At 37.6% G+C, this 17875-nt stretch overlaps 2 protein-coding genes and 1 long non-coding RNA gene across 3 annotated transcripts; 2 read left to right on the top strand and 1 right to left on the bottom strand.

Annotated features, from left to right (window-relative positions):
• Positions 1–1240: 1240 nt before the first annotated feature.
• On the top strand, positions 1241–7985 carry LOC119190686 (pickpocket protein 28-like; the record flags this gene model as incomplete). The annotated part of the gene is made up of 10 exons (XM_037443069.1): positions 1241–1404; positions 1785–1944; positions 3216–3410; positions 3973–4109; positions 4511–4607; positions 4981–5166; positions 6128–6218; positions 6701–6845; positions 7550–7653; positions 7972–7985. Coding segments are annotated over exons 1-10 (1290 nt in total), but the record flags the coding sequence as incomplete, so codon positions are not given.
• Position 7986: 1 nt separating this feature from the next.
• Positions 7987–9153, top strand: LOC119190653. Its single transcript, XR_005113042.1, has 2 exons — positions 7987–8098; positions 9017–9153. It is a non-coding gene; the product is annotated as an uncharacterized LOC119190653 (long non-coding RNA).
• A 3895-nt stretch (positions 9154–13048) lies between these two features.
• Positions 13049–16585, bottom strand: LOC119190685. Its single transcript, XM_037443068.1, has 5 exons — positions 16526–16585; positions 15850–15981; positions 15229–15303; positions 14254–14324; positions 13049–13169 (listed from the first exon to the last, which is right to left on the bottom strand). The coding sequence occupies exons 1-5, from the start codon at positions 16583–16585 to the stop codon at positions 13049–13051; spliced, it is 459 nt and encodes a 152-aa protein (XP_037298965.1).
• Positions 16586–17875: the final 1290 nt, after the last annotated feature.

Raw genomic sequence — 17875 nt, 5'->3', positions numbered from 1 at the left:
TTACACTTTGACTCCAATTTTTATAACATGAGCGCCGCTCTGTACTCAACCACAAGCCGTCAATATTGACCATACTAAAGTCTGTTTGAATGGATATCAGTTCAAATCAGTTGAATACAGTGAATGTTCGGATCGATGAAGAAAAAAATTAATAAACTTAAAAGGGAAGCCGGTAAAAATCGGGCTGAATGTAAGCTTCGCCACTGCTATCTATGTACTCGAATATAAAACTTGTAGAAAAAAATAAATATACAACATATCTCTACAATATAATATGTTATCTTAACTTTGGTAGTTTATTTTTTTGCTATGGATATTGTATCATTAATTTACTACCTGTATAGAAAAAGTACCTATTTGTTGTGAGATAGTGTTGCATTCACTGTCGAGTATTGCTTGCAATTTATTTGTTATAATACAACTACATGGACTGACACAACATAATGTTTTATTTTCATCGTTAGGCCGTGCCGCGGAACAAAGCTGTTTCATAACCGAACAATCGTTTTATCAACTACATAAAATAGCTTTAACGTAAATTGTTTTAATAATGTAATACGTGCTGTGCTCACGCAAGTACCTATTGTTTCGATTCAAAACAATTATTTGGGAGTTATGAGGTTATGCAGGTGTTTGTGGTATTTCACTTTGTTTATTTCTGACAAGCGATAGTGGGTAAGTATATTGTGTATTTAAGGTAGATACTTCAAGATTCTGTTTTAAAACTATATTGTAAAAATGAATCAAATAAATTCATCTTTTGGGACATGACGGCCAATCTTAAGGGACATCACACCGCCAACTTCCTGACTCCGAGCTGCGACTGAGTTATTGTTAAGATGGAAAAACTCAGTCATAATTATCACTGGCCCGACGCGGAATTCGGACCCAGGACCTCAGCGCGGTAACCGTACTTGTACCGTGTACGCGTTACAACTACACCACCTCAACAGTTTTTTATATGAAATTTCCGGAAGCCCGAAAAGGTCCTGCCCTACATAATTCTTCATTCCTTTCCTTGAAAAACTAGCAGGCCATCCTTAATTCTCTTTAGTGTTTATGGGTGTGCCAATTAACATTAAAGGACAGCTTTTTTACAGTTTAGTTGGACTCTCAAAGGAGTTTGGTATCAGACAGGCTCGTAACCAATTTACCAAATAAGTAATAACAAAGATTTGTATTGTTTGAATTAGATAAAAAAGAGTATTACATGATATTATTTCTTTCAGATATAATATAAATTATGTACATCGGCTACGGGTATAGACAGAAAGACTCATTCATCAAGAAATTGGGAAAATGGACTTGGAAAACCTCGGTCAATTTGGGCAGAGACTTCTGTCTCAGGACTACCATTCATGGGTTTCAACACATTGCTCAGCCTGGCAGATATTGGTTTGAAAGGTGACTATCAAGTATTAAGAATGTTCAAATTATAATCTTTCTATTGCATGAAGAATTTTTCTTTTTTTTTCCATTTGAGTCACCATATTTTGCTACTGCAATGGCGCGTCGCCACGATGCAGTAAGTGAATTGTCATTTCAATCCATGGCCAATCCACTGTAGAGCTTCTCTACTTCATATGAGATGTGGGCTTAAAATTATTTGCCATCATGCGCAATGATGAAACAACCAAGACAAGTTCCTCGCCTAATGACAAGGACTCCGCCTGTCCGAAATCACAGAGAATCTAAATATCCCTACTAACTGTGCTATTATTATAAGGTCTGGACTCTGGAATACGACCTTTCCTAAATACTATAATGCAGAAGAATTTTCTCAGGTTACTTTGGTTCGGATTGACGATGGTAGCGATAATTGGGGCCGTAGGAGTAACCAGAGATCAGTGGCAGCGGTACAACGAGAACCCGACGGTTGTTACCCTAGAGAAGAACTTCAGGACCTGGCAGTACAGCGTGCCTGCTATCACGGCTTGTATCGAGGTGCAGTTTCAATACCAATTTGTTAACAGCAACTAGAATTAACATAGTTATATGTTTTTTATGGAGAAACATTTTTCTCTTCTCTCCTGTCCTCCTACTCTTGAACGATAGTTAAGGTAATATTCTTCGTAGTGGAATAATTCATTAACGTATTATGGTTTTCTTACCAGACAGATAAGTGACAATAATTTGTAAACTGGCAGAAATTGTGATAAAGACTACGTTGATATTATCTATAAAATACTTGTTCACTCTAGCCGTAAAGCCCCAGAGTGAAAGAACCTCCAGCTCAATGAACTCAAATTCACGGCCAAACAACCAAGAAATAGAGATTAGGGGAGAAGACCCTCCCTAAACCTTATTCATTTTCTTTTAAGTTTTGATTCTTCTGGAATTTTAATGCCCTTTTACACCAACGATCATTTAACACGAGGTGACTTACTTATAATAATAATAATAATATCAGCCCTGTATTATATACTTGCCCACTGCTGAGCACGGGTGTTATGTAATAGATGGTAATACATAAATTTTTCTTCGGCCAACGTGCGGACTTCTCGATCCTGTGTGGTCTTATACATACATACTAATATATAGCTAAACAAACTCACCCCAATTTCCTTTTTCTTAATGCATATGCTCCCGGGGAGCCCCTTTTTGTTCCGATTTATAAATTATAATTCTCTTTGCCGACTCCGATAGTAGTTTTTTCTTCAATAATCATGTCATTCTTCTTTTTTTTTTAATAATATTTGACAGTTTCTTTTACCCCCACCGAAAAGATTTTATATTCGAATACATACTATATATATATTTATGTGTGTTGTGTTGTGTGTAAATTAATTTGGCCGAATCTGTCCGCGCTTCCAAATAATGAACTAATAAAAATTAAACAACGGGCCTTCTCTACTACTGAGAGGGATTAGGCCTTAGTCCACCACGCTGGCCTAGTGCGGATTGGTAGACTTCACACACCTTTGAAATTCCTATATAGAAATTCACAGATGTGCAGGTTTCCTCACGATGTTTTCCTTCACCGTTAAAGCGAACAATAAATTCACAAAGAATACACACATGATTTTAGAAAAGTCAGAGGTGTGTGCCCTTGGGATTTGAACCTGCGGACATTCGTCTTGGCAGTCCGTTCCACACCCAACTAGGCTATCGCCGCTACTTACTTGCTCTTGTGCCAATCAAAGATAGATAAAAAAGAGAACTATAATTTATAAACATATCTAAGATCGTAGTGAAGTGACGCCAATGATTTTCAGAACCGAGTAGAACCTGGGAAGCTGCCTCTAGTGATCAAGAAGTACTGGAACGTTTCACCAGAAGATGGGAGATACCAATATTATAGCAGATTCATAAACGTGGTTGCCAACTCCGACCTGCTACATCTAGAAGGATACAACGAGTTCAAAGATGATGTGCAGCTGGATGTAGACCTTCATCAGGTTGCAGTTGATGTGAGTAATACCATAGTTTTTAAAAACAAGTAGCCTACATAAGGATATTTATCAATTATGGCAAATCCCTGCCGTGGTGGCTTATTCCAATAAATCGTTTCGACGTCAGTCCTTGAATATTGAGTAGACACACCGGAATCATTTTAGCAACCACTGAAGTACAGGAGATTCTTAATTTAGTATTTGATCAAGCTATATTCTTGCCCCTGAAACTCCTTCAAGCAAAATTTATGACTTTTATGACACCGAGTGTTAAAGCTCAACCAATCTCTATGCAAACTAAAATAAGGAGGAGCCGGAAATTAATTTTCCACGTCTCTTCATAGCAAAACGGGAAACAAGATAATTAACTAAGATACATTTATTCTTTATTACAGCTCATTAACAGCTGTAAAATCGAGATGATCACCACAGAAAATTTAAACCCTGAGTTACTGTTGAGTTAGTATGGCAAAACATGCATATGGACCGATCTAAGTCGCTCCTGTGTAGTGAGTCTACTGTGCCAGGAGATGTGTTGTTGGTCTTTAACATTTTTAACAGTCATTGTCGTACCTCGCAGGTGATGCCTGAAGTCCAAATTAAGACGATCGTGTCGGAAGACCTGAAGGCGCAGAACTTCACGTGGACTCCCGTGATGACGGAAGCGGGCGCTTGCTACGTCACTAACTCCCTCGCTAACTATGACGTCACTATTGGGTTAGTATTTCGAATTGTTCCTGAATATGAGTTGACAATTTACCAAATGGTTAACCTGATTTGCATAATGATTTCTCATCAAAAAAAATAATTAAATAAAATATTATCCGCGATAGAATCCGAAAATTAGTTTAATTTCAATGGTTTACCTGATGTTAAGTGATCTCTTGTTAAAATCTGCATCAGAAGAATCATGCATGCTCAGCCAGCCTTAGAGGAAAGAAAGGAAGAAAGGCAGAGTGATTGCGCTCTTGGAATTCACAATGACTTACTATCAGGTAAATAATTTGTTCGTCTGCCGGCATAAGTTCTTTTTTAATACGTGTTCAGCAAATTAGCCCTACTACACTTGATTATAAGACAAGTTGGCTCCAAATAATGTCAACTGTTTAAATTTACAGGAAGGCAGATTCAAATGTGTCCCACTCCTCGCCCATCGTGTGCCATTACTCCTCGCAAGTCTGCTACATAATGTTCGAGATTGTCAACGTGACCAATGTAAGTTTCGACTGCATTCATAGCGTTTACTTTTTCAATAGCCTTGTTCCCTTCCACTGGTCCTTGTTGTCTGCAACCTTCCTTACTAACGGATTGCTTTCAGTCTTTTTTTCTTTAATTGTAAAATTGTTTCAAATATCAGTTGTTATACAGGAAACTAACTTTACGCAGACAAAATATTGTTAATCAGTCCACATTTTTCTAACTTATCATAATTGGAAACTGGTTTTTATATTGTGTTTGGAATTATTTACTTAGGCTTATTTATTGAATTACGCCTGTTAGAGAGAGAGAGGGAGACGGTCTAGATGTACCAGTGTATTTGTTACTAACGTAATTTCATTTATTTTGATAGGTATCTATTTTTTTCTAGTTCTATATCCATTCCCCGTATGACGTAATGGACATCACGACTCCAGCCTCCAGGGTGTACCTGACCCTGAGCCGGTTCACAGACCTGAGCGTCATGGAGTCCGGCTGCGGGAAAGGCGTGAGAGAACTTTCTCCTCAGAGACGCGGCTGTCTTTACAACGACGAACCGATGAATAAGAAAACACGAGTAATTGTCAAGATCTATATTTTAAATACACTCAGAAGTCAATACTGCAACATCTCTATTTTATTATTTACTTAACTTCAAGTAAAATTGCATGATTAATCATAATTAGGCCTAATACAAAATGATTATACTACAAATATATCAATTGTATCTTACGAATTGTAATACTAATCAGTTTTCTGCAAACCATTATTTGAATGTTAGTAGGCGCTTTATTAATTAACTATTAATTGACAATTCAATTTAGTAAATTCATTATGTTCTTCACAGTAGTCAATGCAGTTACATTAAAAAAAAAATGATCCGATCCTAAAATGTGTCAGTTGTTACAAAATTATACAGTCAATGAAAGCAAATGGTTTAGGCTCAAATGTTTAAGTTTAAAGTTGGTTGGCCAGACCAATATCGAGATATTGAATATCATGATTGGATATCAATATCTCGATTTCTCAAAATAAAGACGGCTCTGTAGATTAAAAAACTGTGAAGAGAAATACTTGGGGACAACCTGATAAAGGGCGTAGGATCTCACTGGATCCAGGCCTCTTCTAACAAGTTGATCTGGATTTTTATTATGGGGAGCTATAATTGGACTGTCAAGGGCTGATGATCATAACATAATACCTGTCTCTCTCCTGTACTTCCTTACTTTTTCTCTGTCTACATTCTTTACTGACAGAAATGCACCTGCAAGCTATGATGTGAAGCAATCATAATTCTAGAGCTACAATTGACTACAAGATTTCTTTATCTTACACAATATTTTTACCATTCAAATGGATGGGAAACCGTCAATTTATTCCCCATTACCCACCTCACAAATGATGATGGCCACAAATTTACCGCGGTGTGGACATGAAATTTCTATTATTTTCTTCATCATATTTTCTAACATGTACTGGGACAGTGAATTAACGAAACTATACATTAACTAACGAACTAATCTGTCACACTATTCCAGGTATACAGCACTAACTCATGCAGATACTCTTGCCGAAGCCAGCTTTCTATCAGACTGTGTAGCTGTCGCCCATTCTATTACTTTTATGAAGGTAATTTTACTTTAATTGACTGAAAATAGTATTTAAATGTGGTAGTAAGATATTTATATCCGCCAGGATAGCAACCATCGTTCATAAGGTGGAAAACCGGCCATAGTCACCCATGTAAATATATGCCATTTCGAGATCAACCTGTATACATCCGGTTTCGAAAAGGCCGGCATAATTGTATCGATTGGTGAGGGGAATCATCTCTCGTCAGTCGATACCTGGCCGCCACTTCGCTTACCATCAATAAGGTGTATTAGGGTCACTTTGCCGTGTATGGTTGAAAAAAATCTATACTAAGACTCAACAGCAAGCAGTTAACATTGTTTTTTGCAAGACACTGCTATAAAACATTTTCTTTCTTTCTTCTTCTTCTTTCTATCTTAGTCTGTCGATCGATTATATGTTGAAATAAATAGTGGCTTCAAAAGTATTTTTACCAGTTTTTCTAACATTTAAATCGGAAACGTTTGTGGTTATTCCAGAAGGTCCTGCTTGCTCTCCGGCCGGCATGTCCTGCCTAGCGAAGTACTCTCAGCAGCTGGCGAGCATTGCAGGAGTGCGCTGCGTCTGCAACCCTCAGTGCCTTGATATCGTCTTCAGGGAAATCGCCATTAAAGACACCATATGGTATCAAAAAAAATATGAGGAGTTGAAGACCTCTATCTTAGAATTCATCTATACATATTATAAAACAAAGTCCCCTATTCTGTCTTTCTGTATGTTAGGGATTTTCTCAAAATCTACTTAATGGATTTCTACGAAATGTGGTATGGAGATAGTTTAAGACTCTGGAAACATTATAGGCTACTTTCTATCCCGGGAAAATATATAGCGGGACTTTTATCCCGGAAAACTTCTTCACTCGGGCGAAGCCACGAGCAAAAGTTCGTTTAAATAAGATAATAATGGTCTGATGTTGTGTACAATATAATTTCGCCGACATGACTTGCTTTTTGACCCCGAAAACAAAAAGAGAGTTGTTCTAAATTTAATGGATGTATCTATCTAGGTCTGCGATATATCTCCTATTCACATGAACAGAGTTTTTTATGGTTGTTGAGTATGTCGCACGTTGAAAACAAAAGTGTCATTATACGAAATTTGACGGTATTGAGTTAGAGCGACATTAATTGTCGCTGACGACTGGACACGAACTGGACTAGTGTCAGTTTATGTTTAACGAACAAACATAAAACTTAAAAGTATGAAGAGACACTTGTGACATCTAGTGATACCCTACGTGACCTTTTGCGATTTCGAATGTGGCTCTAACTCAATACCGTCAAATTTTGAATACTTTTGTTTTCAACGTGTGATGTGTGTTTATCTAGGGACCAAGGTATATTCGCGACTAGAGGCTCCGGGCGGTACACTATCCAGGCGCCTCGGAGCAGGTATACCAGGGAGATTGTGTTCCACTTCCAGGATTTGGTCGGTAAGGCATTTCTCATCGTCAAAATTTATGTTGAGTGTGTAAAAATAACATATACTCACGCCTTTTATTGCCAAAGATGTAGGCAGAGACGCTACTGTTGTCAAAGTTACAATATCTACCTATATTTTACAATAATTAAATTTTAAAAAATGCCGATTGCCTACACCTCAGTCCACCCCGACTGTCAAGGCTGCAGTCTTCGAAATGTCGGGAGAAAATTATAATATAAAACCGCGATAAAATCCAACAACTACATAGTTTTTTTATTCCGAATATAATATTATTAAAGCCAAAAAATAGAGTAATCTAAATTTCCAGTATCGTTTGGGGAGCTGCTGGTCTGTTTCTGGGCGCAAGCTTCATCAGCCTCGTAGAGATCATGTACTTCGGACTGGAGAGGGTGTTTAAGAAAGTATTCCAGAAACCAGAGAAGAAGACTCACCAGGTTACATTTTATTTTGTACTTCCATGAAATAGTTTCTTTTTTGGGTTTCGGACCCGCAATCCACACGGAGGAACCTACGAACGGTATACTGGAATCCCCTTGCTTAACGACTGCAGGGCCCTGGAGGAAAGTTGGGAGGGAATAGTTGGGAAGAAGGTGTGTCGGAAGGACAAGGAACTATTTTAGGATAGGAGGGGAGAAGACCAGGAAATTTGGTATACATATAACTGTGTGCATTCCGTACATTGCCTAAATCAATGTACACAGTACATAACATTTTGCAAACAACATTATTAATAGACATTTTAGTAAGGAATATCATCATCAACATCATCATCAGCCCTGTATTATATGCTGTCCCACTGTTGGGCACGGGCCTCCTTTACTACTGAGAGGGATTAGGCCTTAGTCCACCACGCAAGCTTAGCGCGGATTGGTAGACTTCACACACCCTCGAAATTCCTGTAGAGAACTTCTCAGGTATGCAGGTTTCTTCACGATGTTTTCCTTCACCGTTAACGCGAGCGATAATTCACAAAGAATACACACATATTTTTTTAGAAAGTCAAAGGTGTGTGCCCTTGGGATTTGAACCTGCGGGCATTCGTCTTGGCAGTCAGTTCCACAAGCAACTAGGCTATAGCCACTTAGTAGGGAATATAGTTAAAAAAAATGTTTTTTTATATTCATATATCTTTGCATATTCCCTCCGTAACTTGGGGAGCGTCTTAACTCGCTGCGGCCATATTGCGTGGTGTGTGTAGTTCAATCACTTTGTCAATGTTGGCAGTACTTGGTTATTTATTATTTTTTTTATAAAGTTTTTTATTTCGGATACTTTAAGACTGCGTTTAATAGAAAGGTAATGTGTATGCTTGATGGTATATGGAAATTATTTCGTGCCATTTTAATTTTCAGGCGAAAAAGCCAAGGAATTCATACGAAGCCACAAGAGTATTAGAGCTAACAAAAATTCTAGAAGAAAACAGAGGATATGAACTGAATACTAAGATAAAGGTGTTTAAATATTAAATAAATATATACTATTATATAAAGTTAATGAGTTTCTTCAACGTGCCAATCTCAGGAACTACTAAACCGTCTTTAACATTTTTTTTACTTATAGGAAGCTACTTCTAAGTGCTTTTAGGCAAATTTTTATCGCGGGTAAATGTTTATCCCGTAAAAACTGTTTCCGTCAGGCAGACCCGCAGGCAAAAGCTAGTATTAAATATTAAACATGTACATAGGTATTCTCATTGTCTTAGTTCGAAGGAGGTTTTTAGACATAGAAAAATACATCACGTCTTATCCACGAAGAGGTAAACAGAGGCGCAACCAGATCACTTTTCGCAGTGTGTGTTCCGCCATAGTGTAATGGGGGCGAGCCTAGCGCCATACCGGGCACTAATTCTAGACTGATACTGAGCTACATCTACATCAAGCAGAAAACCCTAATTATCACTGTGTCCGACCTAGTATCCGAACCCAAGACCTCAAATCATAGTCGTACCGCACACCATAAGGGTAGATTTGAGACATGAGTATATAAAAATAAAGAATAATTAATAATGCGTCCACGCCACCATTGAAGGTAAAATAAAAATCGATGGCTCCCATGACCCAATTACGATCGACATGCAAATCGTGACCTGACCGATTGAGGGTTAACGCATTTGCGATACGGCCCTTTGTACCAGGAACTTGAATCGTTCCGAGGGTCGATGTCATTAGTGTGAAAAGTATGCCTTGTACTAGAAATTGTATACTCTAGTTGGATGAATCGGTCTTATGTTTATTAATAGTATAATAACAGCCCTGTATTGTATACTGTTCCAATGTTAGGCACGGGCCTCCTCTACTACTGGGAGGAATTAGGTTTTAATCCACGCTGGCCTAGTACGGATTGATAGACTTCACACATCCTCAAAATTCCTATAAAGAACTTCTCAAGTTTATTACGTAATAATATTCAAAGAGTATAGATATGCCAGGCCTCTAATCAAACGAAAAAACAACTAGTCAGCCATATTGGATTTAGAATGACGTTACTTAGCTAACCATGTATATCATCCAAACTAATTTGAATGCAAAATTTCATCTCAATTGGTTAAAGATAACTGCTTTAAAATTCATTTTCATTTACCCAAACATACATACATACAAACATTGCAACTTAAATAAAAGTTTACAAAAACTCACAGAATCCAACTCATACTTGAGCAGCGAGGGGTTACTATATAAGATGATCTTAAAGCTATACACGTATAAATCATTATACGTATATAGCCTTAAGATCAGGGGCGTTGCTGCCCCCGTATCAGCCGGCTCGATGATACGAGGCCGCCGAAGTTTGGGGCTCCTCTTGGCCCATACCTACATTCAACTAAGCGGGCGCCCAAAAATTCGCACTGCCTTGAGAGCCCGCCAATTAAGATATAGGGCCCGTCTGAGGCAAGCTACGCTACTGCTTAAAATTAACAATGATTTCAATCTCAGCGAATTACCAAGACCAAAGTAAACTACAGAATCCAGGGAATCAACAATTTATTACAAAATCTTTATTCAATTGAGCATTTTACGTAAAAAGAGCTTTCTAGAACAGTGGTTCCCGAAGTTAGGTAGCTCGCAATCTAACAAAACATTTACAAATGCGTCTTACCTCCCAAATGCAAAAGAGAGCCATACATGAATGACGGACTCTTCAAACAACAAAAAATCATTCTGTATCTAATACTTTAATTAAATACAAAAAGGGTTATTTCAAGGAAAGTGATGTACAACTAACTACAAAACTAGTTAAATTCAAAACTATATATTCATTCTTCTTTATCTAAAATACAGTAACCATCGAAAGTTTATTTTAATAAATAAAAAACCTTTGTTGATACGTATACAAAAGTTTAACGCTAATTAAAATTTTGAATTAGTTCACATACGTTTGTGACTGCACTTTTATTACCTATTTTTATCAAATTTCAAGAGCATTCAATGCAATTCAAGATTAAGCATCAAATTAGTTACCTTTAACGTTAGTGGCAGTCTGTTTCAAAGGTTACTCAATATTCCTTCGACCTATACTTTGGGAAACGCTGTTCTAGTTAAATTCGTGTATTAATTTATTGAAGTAACTTCTTCAAAGCTTCAAGTTTTGTCCACCCAGCCCAGCCTGCCGCGGCCGAGCACCAACATGAGGACTCCGTCGCCCGACTCAGCGCTGGGCGACACCCTGGACTTCTGCCATCTGGGCTTTGGAGTTGGAGCTGGAAAAAACTGGCTATTTCAGCACCCATCATAGTGAAATTAAATTGACAAGGGTCTTTTTATTAAGGAGTCGACAAAGTGACTTCAATGCTGGTGTTGAGTGAAATGAAAGAAAATACCGGTGATAGGTCTGTCATAAAATGAAGGTCTAGGAAAATGACAACTAGCAAGGAATAAAAGTATGTCGTCTAATTGGTTCTTCACGCTCTACTTGTAGGACCCAGAATTATAATAATGAGGGAACATGTAGGCAAACATACGCAGCTTAATGGTGCGAAATAGTGAAAATAAATGAGGTTTAACAGCTGGCAACATGATGAAATGGGACTGCAGAGGCCAAAGTAATGGATTAGATTTTCAAGTTTTTTTTTTTGTGTTTTTGATGTGCAGTGCCTTAGTATTTGATGTGATGAGTGATGGTGCTTTAATGGGCCGACATTGAGCGCACAAAAAATTATAAAAAAAATTGCATATAAAGAGCGGGCAAGCAAAAAACAACGCATGAATAATTAATAAAACACTTTTGCTAACGCATTTTGCTTAGGCATAAATATTTAGGAGTTCAAAATTATGTTATATAAAATTACTTCCATTTCTTAAAAAAAAGTTTCACCATACCACCGTCATTACGGTGCTCCGTGTGCTAGCTGTGCAAGCGAGACGCACTGCTGGATCTGCGCAAGAGTGAGCAGGAAGATAGTATGCTGTGGAACACCGCCAGCGAAGCATATATTGCAGTCTGATAGCGACTCCACCAAGTTGAAAAGGTGGTATAACAGTCCTGGGAATAGGGAAATATTATGAACTCCAGGCTGAAACGATAAGGCGCTGCGCAGACGTTAATAATTGGTGCGTCGATCTGTCGATATTTCGTTTCCATACAACCGAAACTTGCTTCAACCTAATCGCTATTATACGAAAGAAGCGATTTTCATATATCATTTACAAAGATAAACATGAACAGATCGTTCCGCAATTATGAAGGTAAAAAATACGACATTTTCTTAAAGCGATCATTGCTAAAATTACAGCCATGCTTTGACGTCAATTAACGTATGTAAAGTAATAATTACGAAATTCTATCAAAGTTAATTGACAAATTTTATACCAAATTGATAAAATCTCATCAAAATGGACTAGTGAGATTAGGAATTAACTAATTGAAAAATATTTGTCCGGTATGTACAAAAATAACTTAAGTATAATCAGGCGGCCATATTCCACCTACGGGGGTTTGCAATTATGGACGGTCTAATTGAAGGATAACTGATCCGTAAAGCAAAAGAGTGAAAAAATCCCCTACAAATTACCTATACTGCCATCAGAGATGTCCTTCGATTAACAGTCCTGGATTTGTAAATAGGCCGTACAGGCCGCGGCCTATGGGCGGCAGTTTTCAGAGGACGCTCACTCGATTTAATTAATCATTCATTTATTTAACTTTAGTGGCTTTCATAATACAAAAAAATGGAAAATTATTAAGTATTTTAGATAACTACATACATAAACTTACCTACATGGGGCGGCGGAAATAACGGCCTACAATCATAAAAATATAAATCCGGCACTATCGATTAGGACGCCCGTAATTGAAAAAAACGGATTCATCCTCGTTGACAGAATAGGCCCACTGATATAAATAATATTACTAAGAATTAAACAATATTATACAACATCAAAAAAGAACTAAATGGAGTTAATTATGGTATGTTGACTTACGTCCTGAAAGACTGTTGAGGAGGTGCAGTTGTTAGGGTATCCCACCACACCGCAACAAGACCACGGGATCTGCACATCCTGCTGTGTTCTGTGACGTATGAATATTTAATTAAAAATGTCTTGGTGGGTGCGGTACAACTTCACTTTGATGTCCCGGGTTCGAATGCCGGGTCGGGCAAACTTATATTGGGTTTTTCTGCTCAGCATCAGCTTGAAGTCTGGAGTTTGTACCTTGGCGATAGACTCGACCCCATCATATCGTTGGACGGAACTCTGGGGCGAAAGTGAGTGCCCTAGTTACACCCCTGCCTACTTCTTCAGCGATAAAAGCGTGATGTGTGTTTGAAAAGTATGTAACATCTTAGCTAAATATAAAACGATCCTGGATCAATTTATGTATATCCGGTCTCGAACAGGCCGGCAAAATTGTGTCAACAGACGAGGAATAATCATCTCTCGTAAGTCTCTACCCTAATACACTTACAATCAGGTGCAGTAAGGGCATTAAAAAAATAGAGGATGAACTTTTGAGATGGAATTGATATTGTTAAATACAGATAAAACAAATAAAAGGTTGTTTTAGCTGAATAGCCGCAGCTAAAAAAACAAAACTCAGCTGTCAAAATATCTCTCATGCTATAACTTTATTTTTGACCAAGCTCCTTAAATAAATATTAAAAAAAAAAACTTTATTTGAGATATTGACATCTGGTTATTAAATAACGACGACCTCTCAGCTGATGTTAACTTGACAGCATCTCAGCTATTGCACTTGAGAGCGAAGTTGAGTTGCATCTATTAATATGGGCCTAAATCTCATAATTTTTTCATTGCACTAAAATTCTCAGTTACAGCTCAGATTCAGGAAGTTGGCGGTGATACCCCCGTGCCTCAGAAAGCACGTAAAGCCGTTAGTCCTGCGCCTGATCTCTCTCCGGTCATGTAGGATTGCCGTCGCACCGGACTTTGAGAGTGAAGGAACAGAGAGTGCTTGTGTATTGCACACACTTGTGCACTATAATACTTCCTACGTGGCTGATCTCCGTTAAGATTGGCCGCCGTGGTCACAATTCGTTAAGAAGGAAATCAATCAATTCTCATAATGCCAGTAATTTCGCTTGCTACAATGACTTTAAAATCAAAATTCTACAAACAGAATAATGGTTACTTACACATTTAATTCGCAGCATTTGAACGTGAGTCGGAGTGTGTGCGTCCACTGGTCGCCTTCGCGCTGCCCTTTCTGAAACGCAAAGGAACGCGGCACTTGATTTGTGGATAAAGTTTCCATTGATGTTTCATATCATTTAACGGGTAAGCTTGGAATGTAATGGTCGCCTACAATAAATACAGTGCCTAGTGTAGGGACTGAGTTAACGTTAAGGCCTGTTTTCACATTAATTAGGGCGCGTGCAGGTGATTAGTAATCGCGACTGATTAGTGCAGCTATGTAGTGCGACTAGTGTGAAGGGTCCAATACTGTTTAGTAGCAGTGTTAAGTAAATTCAATTGTCAGCCGTCGGCCCGCAAGTATGGACGAACCTAAAAAAGCGCGCTTGCAATCAACGCTACATGCTTAACATTAAACACTGCTGTCCAGACGTGTTTAGTGGTAAGCACGCTACAAGAGAGGGAACGGGAAGCGCACGGGACATGGCTACTCGCAGTCTACTTGCAAGAAATAGAAAACGCATCTAATCACTACACTACGCAGGTTACTATACACTCGCACTAATCAATTGGTGTCCACACGTGTTTGCTACTAATCACTTAACACCTGCACTAATCACTAATCAAAGAAATGAATCTGATTAGGTCAGAGGCCAAATGCAGAAGGCAGTATTGCTGGACACGGCGCGCATTGTTAGGAGATTCCTCACTTTGAATTCCTAACCGCCGATGACCTGGGTCGTGGCCCCGCCATCGAAGGGTGATTCATTATTTTAATATTTTTATATGCATTAATATTTTTGAGTATAAGAATGTAAAAAAAGGAAATTCGTAAAATAGTTTCATTCAATGATACTTAATCTTCATGCTAAAATTTCTAGGGCTTTTCACATAGCCTAACTAGGTAATTTCTAAGTTCATCTATTACAAACTTCAACAATCAAATCTTTCTCTTATAATATAAGGATTAACATTACCTCGACTAAGTTTGAAGAGAAATAGAAGAGCAGAGCGCACTCCAAGAGAAGAACCAGCATATTCAATGTCGCATACTGTAAATAAAACACAATTTAAGGTCAGTTGGATATACATTCCCAACAAAGGAGTAGAAAAAAGAAAATAAATATGAAGTCTACTTAGCCTTCGAAATTATAATATAAGCTAGGACTGGCATTAGAATAGAATTTATGAGACTATTTTTTTATTGCATTTTCTCCGAAAAATAAAAACAGCTACCTGATTTGTTTTCTAAAAGTTCAATAGTTTAACAATATATCTTGCTTTATCTGTCTATTTTTTAAAATCCACGCTGCATACATTTAACGGTCAGTACTTTCTATGCAAGCACGGAAGATTACCCCACTGCATCTGATGGTAAGTGAAGTGAGGTCCAATGAAATGTCGGTTGACGGGATATGATTACCCCTTGACAGTCAACACAATTATGCCGGCCAGTTAGAACCGGATACACACAGGCAAATACCGGAACGCGACAAACTTTTGGAGGCCACGGTGGCGGGTTTTAACACCTTGTGTACGGTGCTCGCTATCCGAGAGGATATAGAACATGCCCTACCACAAGCAAAAGAAATGAGTACCATGAAAAGCAGGAACTGCGACCTCGAAATCGCTCCATAAAACCCCATGAACGAGATGAAGAAGCTGAACATGGCGAGGAAGACCAGCCCGACGCCAAGCTGCACCGTCAGAGCTGAAGGGGGCAAGAGTGCCTATAAACAGAGCAAAACATCTGACACTTCTGTTGTAGAAAGTAACCTTTGTTGTGACTATTATTTTTTTATGTGTTCTATTTTTGTAAATATTTGAATGTGATTGTTTTTGTTGTTTGCCTAGATACATATTTACTCTGAAATAAACACTCGTGTCAATAACACATCTTTTTACTTAATTTTAAAAATAACTCAGAACATATTATATACCAATTACTTACAACAACTTCACTATTATTTTTTTAAAATACCACGGCAAATCGACCGCACGGCATCTGATTGTAAACGGAGTGGAGTTCTGATGTAATGTCGATTGTCAAGGCATGGTTATCCTTCGCTAGTCGACATAACTATGCAGGCCTTTTTAAAACAGGATTAGGGGATCCCAGAATGCAACAGTTCATAGTGTAGGTAACATAGGCTTACAAGACACCTATCAACAGCGCATACGTCTATTGAAATAAACATAATACAACATTTTTTACACAAATCACTTTAAACAATAGGAATTTTGAGCACGTTCTGGCTGTATGAATTATGGTACCTTTGCACTATAAATTAAATCGAATATCTGTTTTATACATGACCTTGACATCACGGACATTCCTAAATACAGGAAACAAGACCTGCAATTATTGCGTACTCACAATAAATAATTATAATTAATCACATTCACATCCACATGTTATAACATAAGATGCTATGTTTTATCCTTTTTGTCTGTTTTAAGTTTCTACTTATATATCTAAATAATATTAGTAACAAATATTATTTTGCCGCTGTACTAATATATAAATTTGCATGCTGTGGTCTCCTATAATTGAAGAGGCAGGTCACATTGCTAATTGTACAAATGCTACGACATTGTATTTATTATATGCCGCGTATCCTTCGTAGGAGGTTCTTAAATAAATAAATACTGTTTATTTTCTCTGATTTTATAGCAGTTTTTTATATTATAATTTTTTCGCGATGTTTCAAAGATTGCAGCCGTCATGGTCACGAGGGGGGCTGAGGTAAATATTAGTCGTCCGAAGTCAGTTACTATAATATCTACCTATACTTTACAGTTATTCAAAACTTTTTTTTGACGGTCTAATCTACGTAAAATGAGTTCACAGCGTCAGTATCAAATCTATATATATAAAAATGAATCCCTATTTCCCTTGATCACGCTATCACGCGTGAACGGCTGGACCGATTTCACTATATTTTTTATATTTTTAATTATATTTTTTGTTGTCACTGTTATTGTCAGGAGAAGGATCTTATGAAAGAAGAAATACAAAAAATTGCACGGAAATTTAGAAAGTTTAAGAAAACTTAACGAAAATATTAATTTTATATAACTGTCAATTGTTTGAAATAACTGTCAGCGATTGACAGAATGCGCGCACAAATTCATAATTAAGACGGGACAACGTCCGTCGGGTCAACTAGTTATAATATAAAAAAACCGCGGTAAATCAGGAAAATAGTTTTATTTCAATGGCTAACATTAGCGTAAACATTAGAAATAATTATGTTTATTTTCTGGTATATATAGTACAAAGCCCTCGCATATTAGCGTATTGTATACGATATTATCTGTAAATAGTGCGGTGCATGTCACCTCGCGGCACGAACGTGACCCGGTTAACCGGGTCGTTATGTTTATAACCGGGAATTACCGGATTATCGGAAAATATGATGCTTTAACGCTTTAACGCTATCCTATCCACTAAAGTTGTAACCTTTTTATAACTCATTAATTGATGCAAAAACAAAGAAGTCTAGTATTGTCCTGCAAAACAATCGATTAAGCAAAGATCACATTGATGGACATTATACTCAAACTGTCCTTTATTTTAGAAAGAAGAAAATTAGCAAATGAGACCCCTAACGGTTATCACTT

This window comes from Manduca sexta, chromosome 26, assembly GCF_014839805.1.
Source record: "Manduca sexta isolate Smith_Timp_Sample1 chromosome 26, JHU_Msex_v1.0, whole genome shotgun sequence".
In the NCBI taxonomy this organism is placed as follows: domain Eukaryota; kingdom Metazoa; phylum Arthropoda; class Insecta; order Lepidoptera; family Sphingidae; genus Manduca; species Manduca sexta.
The sequence above is the reverse complement of the archived record's forward strand: the minus strand, read 5'-3'. Positions and strand labels throughout refer to the sequence as shown.

Excerpts from the sequence above, each read along its gene's own strand:
- LOC119190685 (XM_037443068.1), bottom strand. The coding sequence starts at position 16,585 with ATGTCCGTGATGTCAAGGTCATGTATAAAACAGATATTCGATTTAATT. Across the intron at positions 15,982-16,525 it reads ATTTAATTTATAGTGCAAAG|GCACTCTTGCCCCCTTCAGC; the intron begins GTACCATAATTC and ends CTCTGTTTATAG. Across the intron at positions 15,304-15,849 it reads CGCAGTTCCTGCTTTTCATG|TATGCGACATTGAATATGCT; the intron begins GTACTCATTTCT and ends TTTTATTTACAG.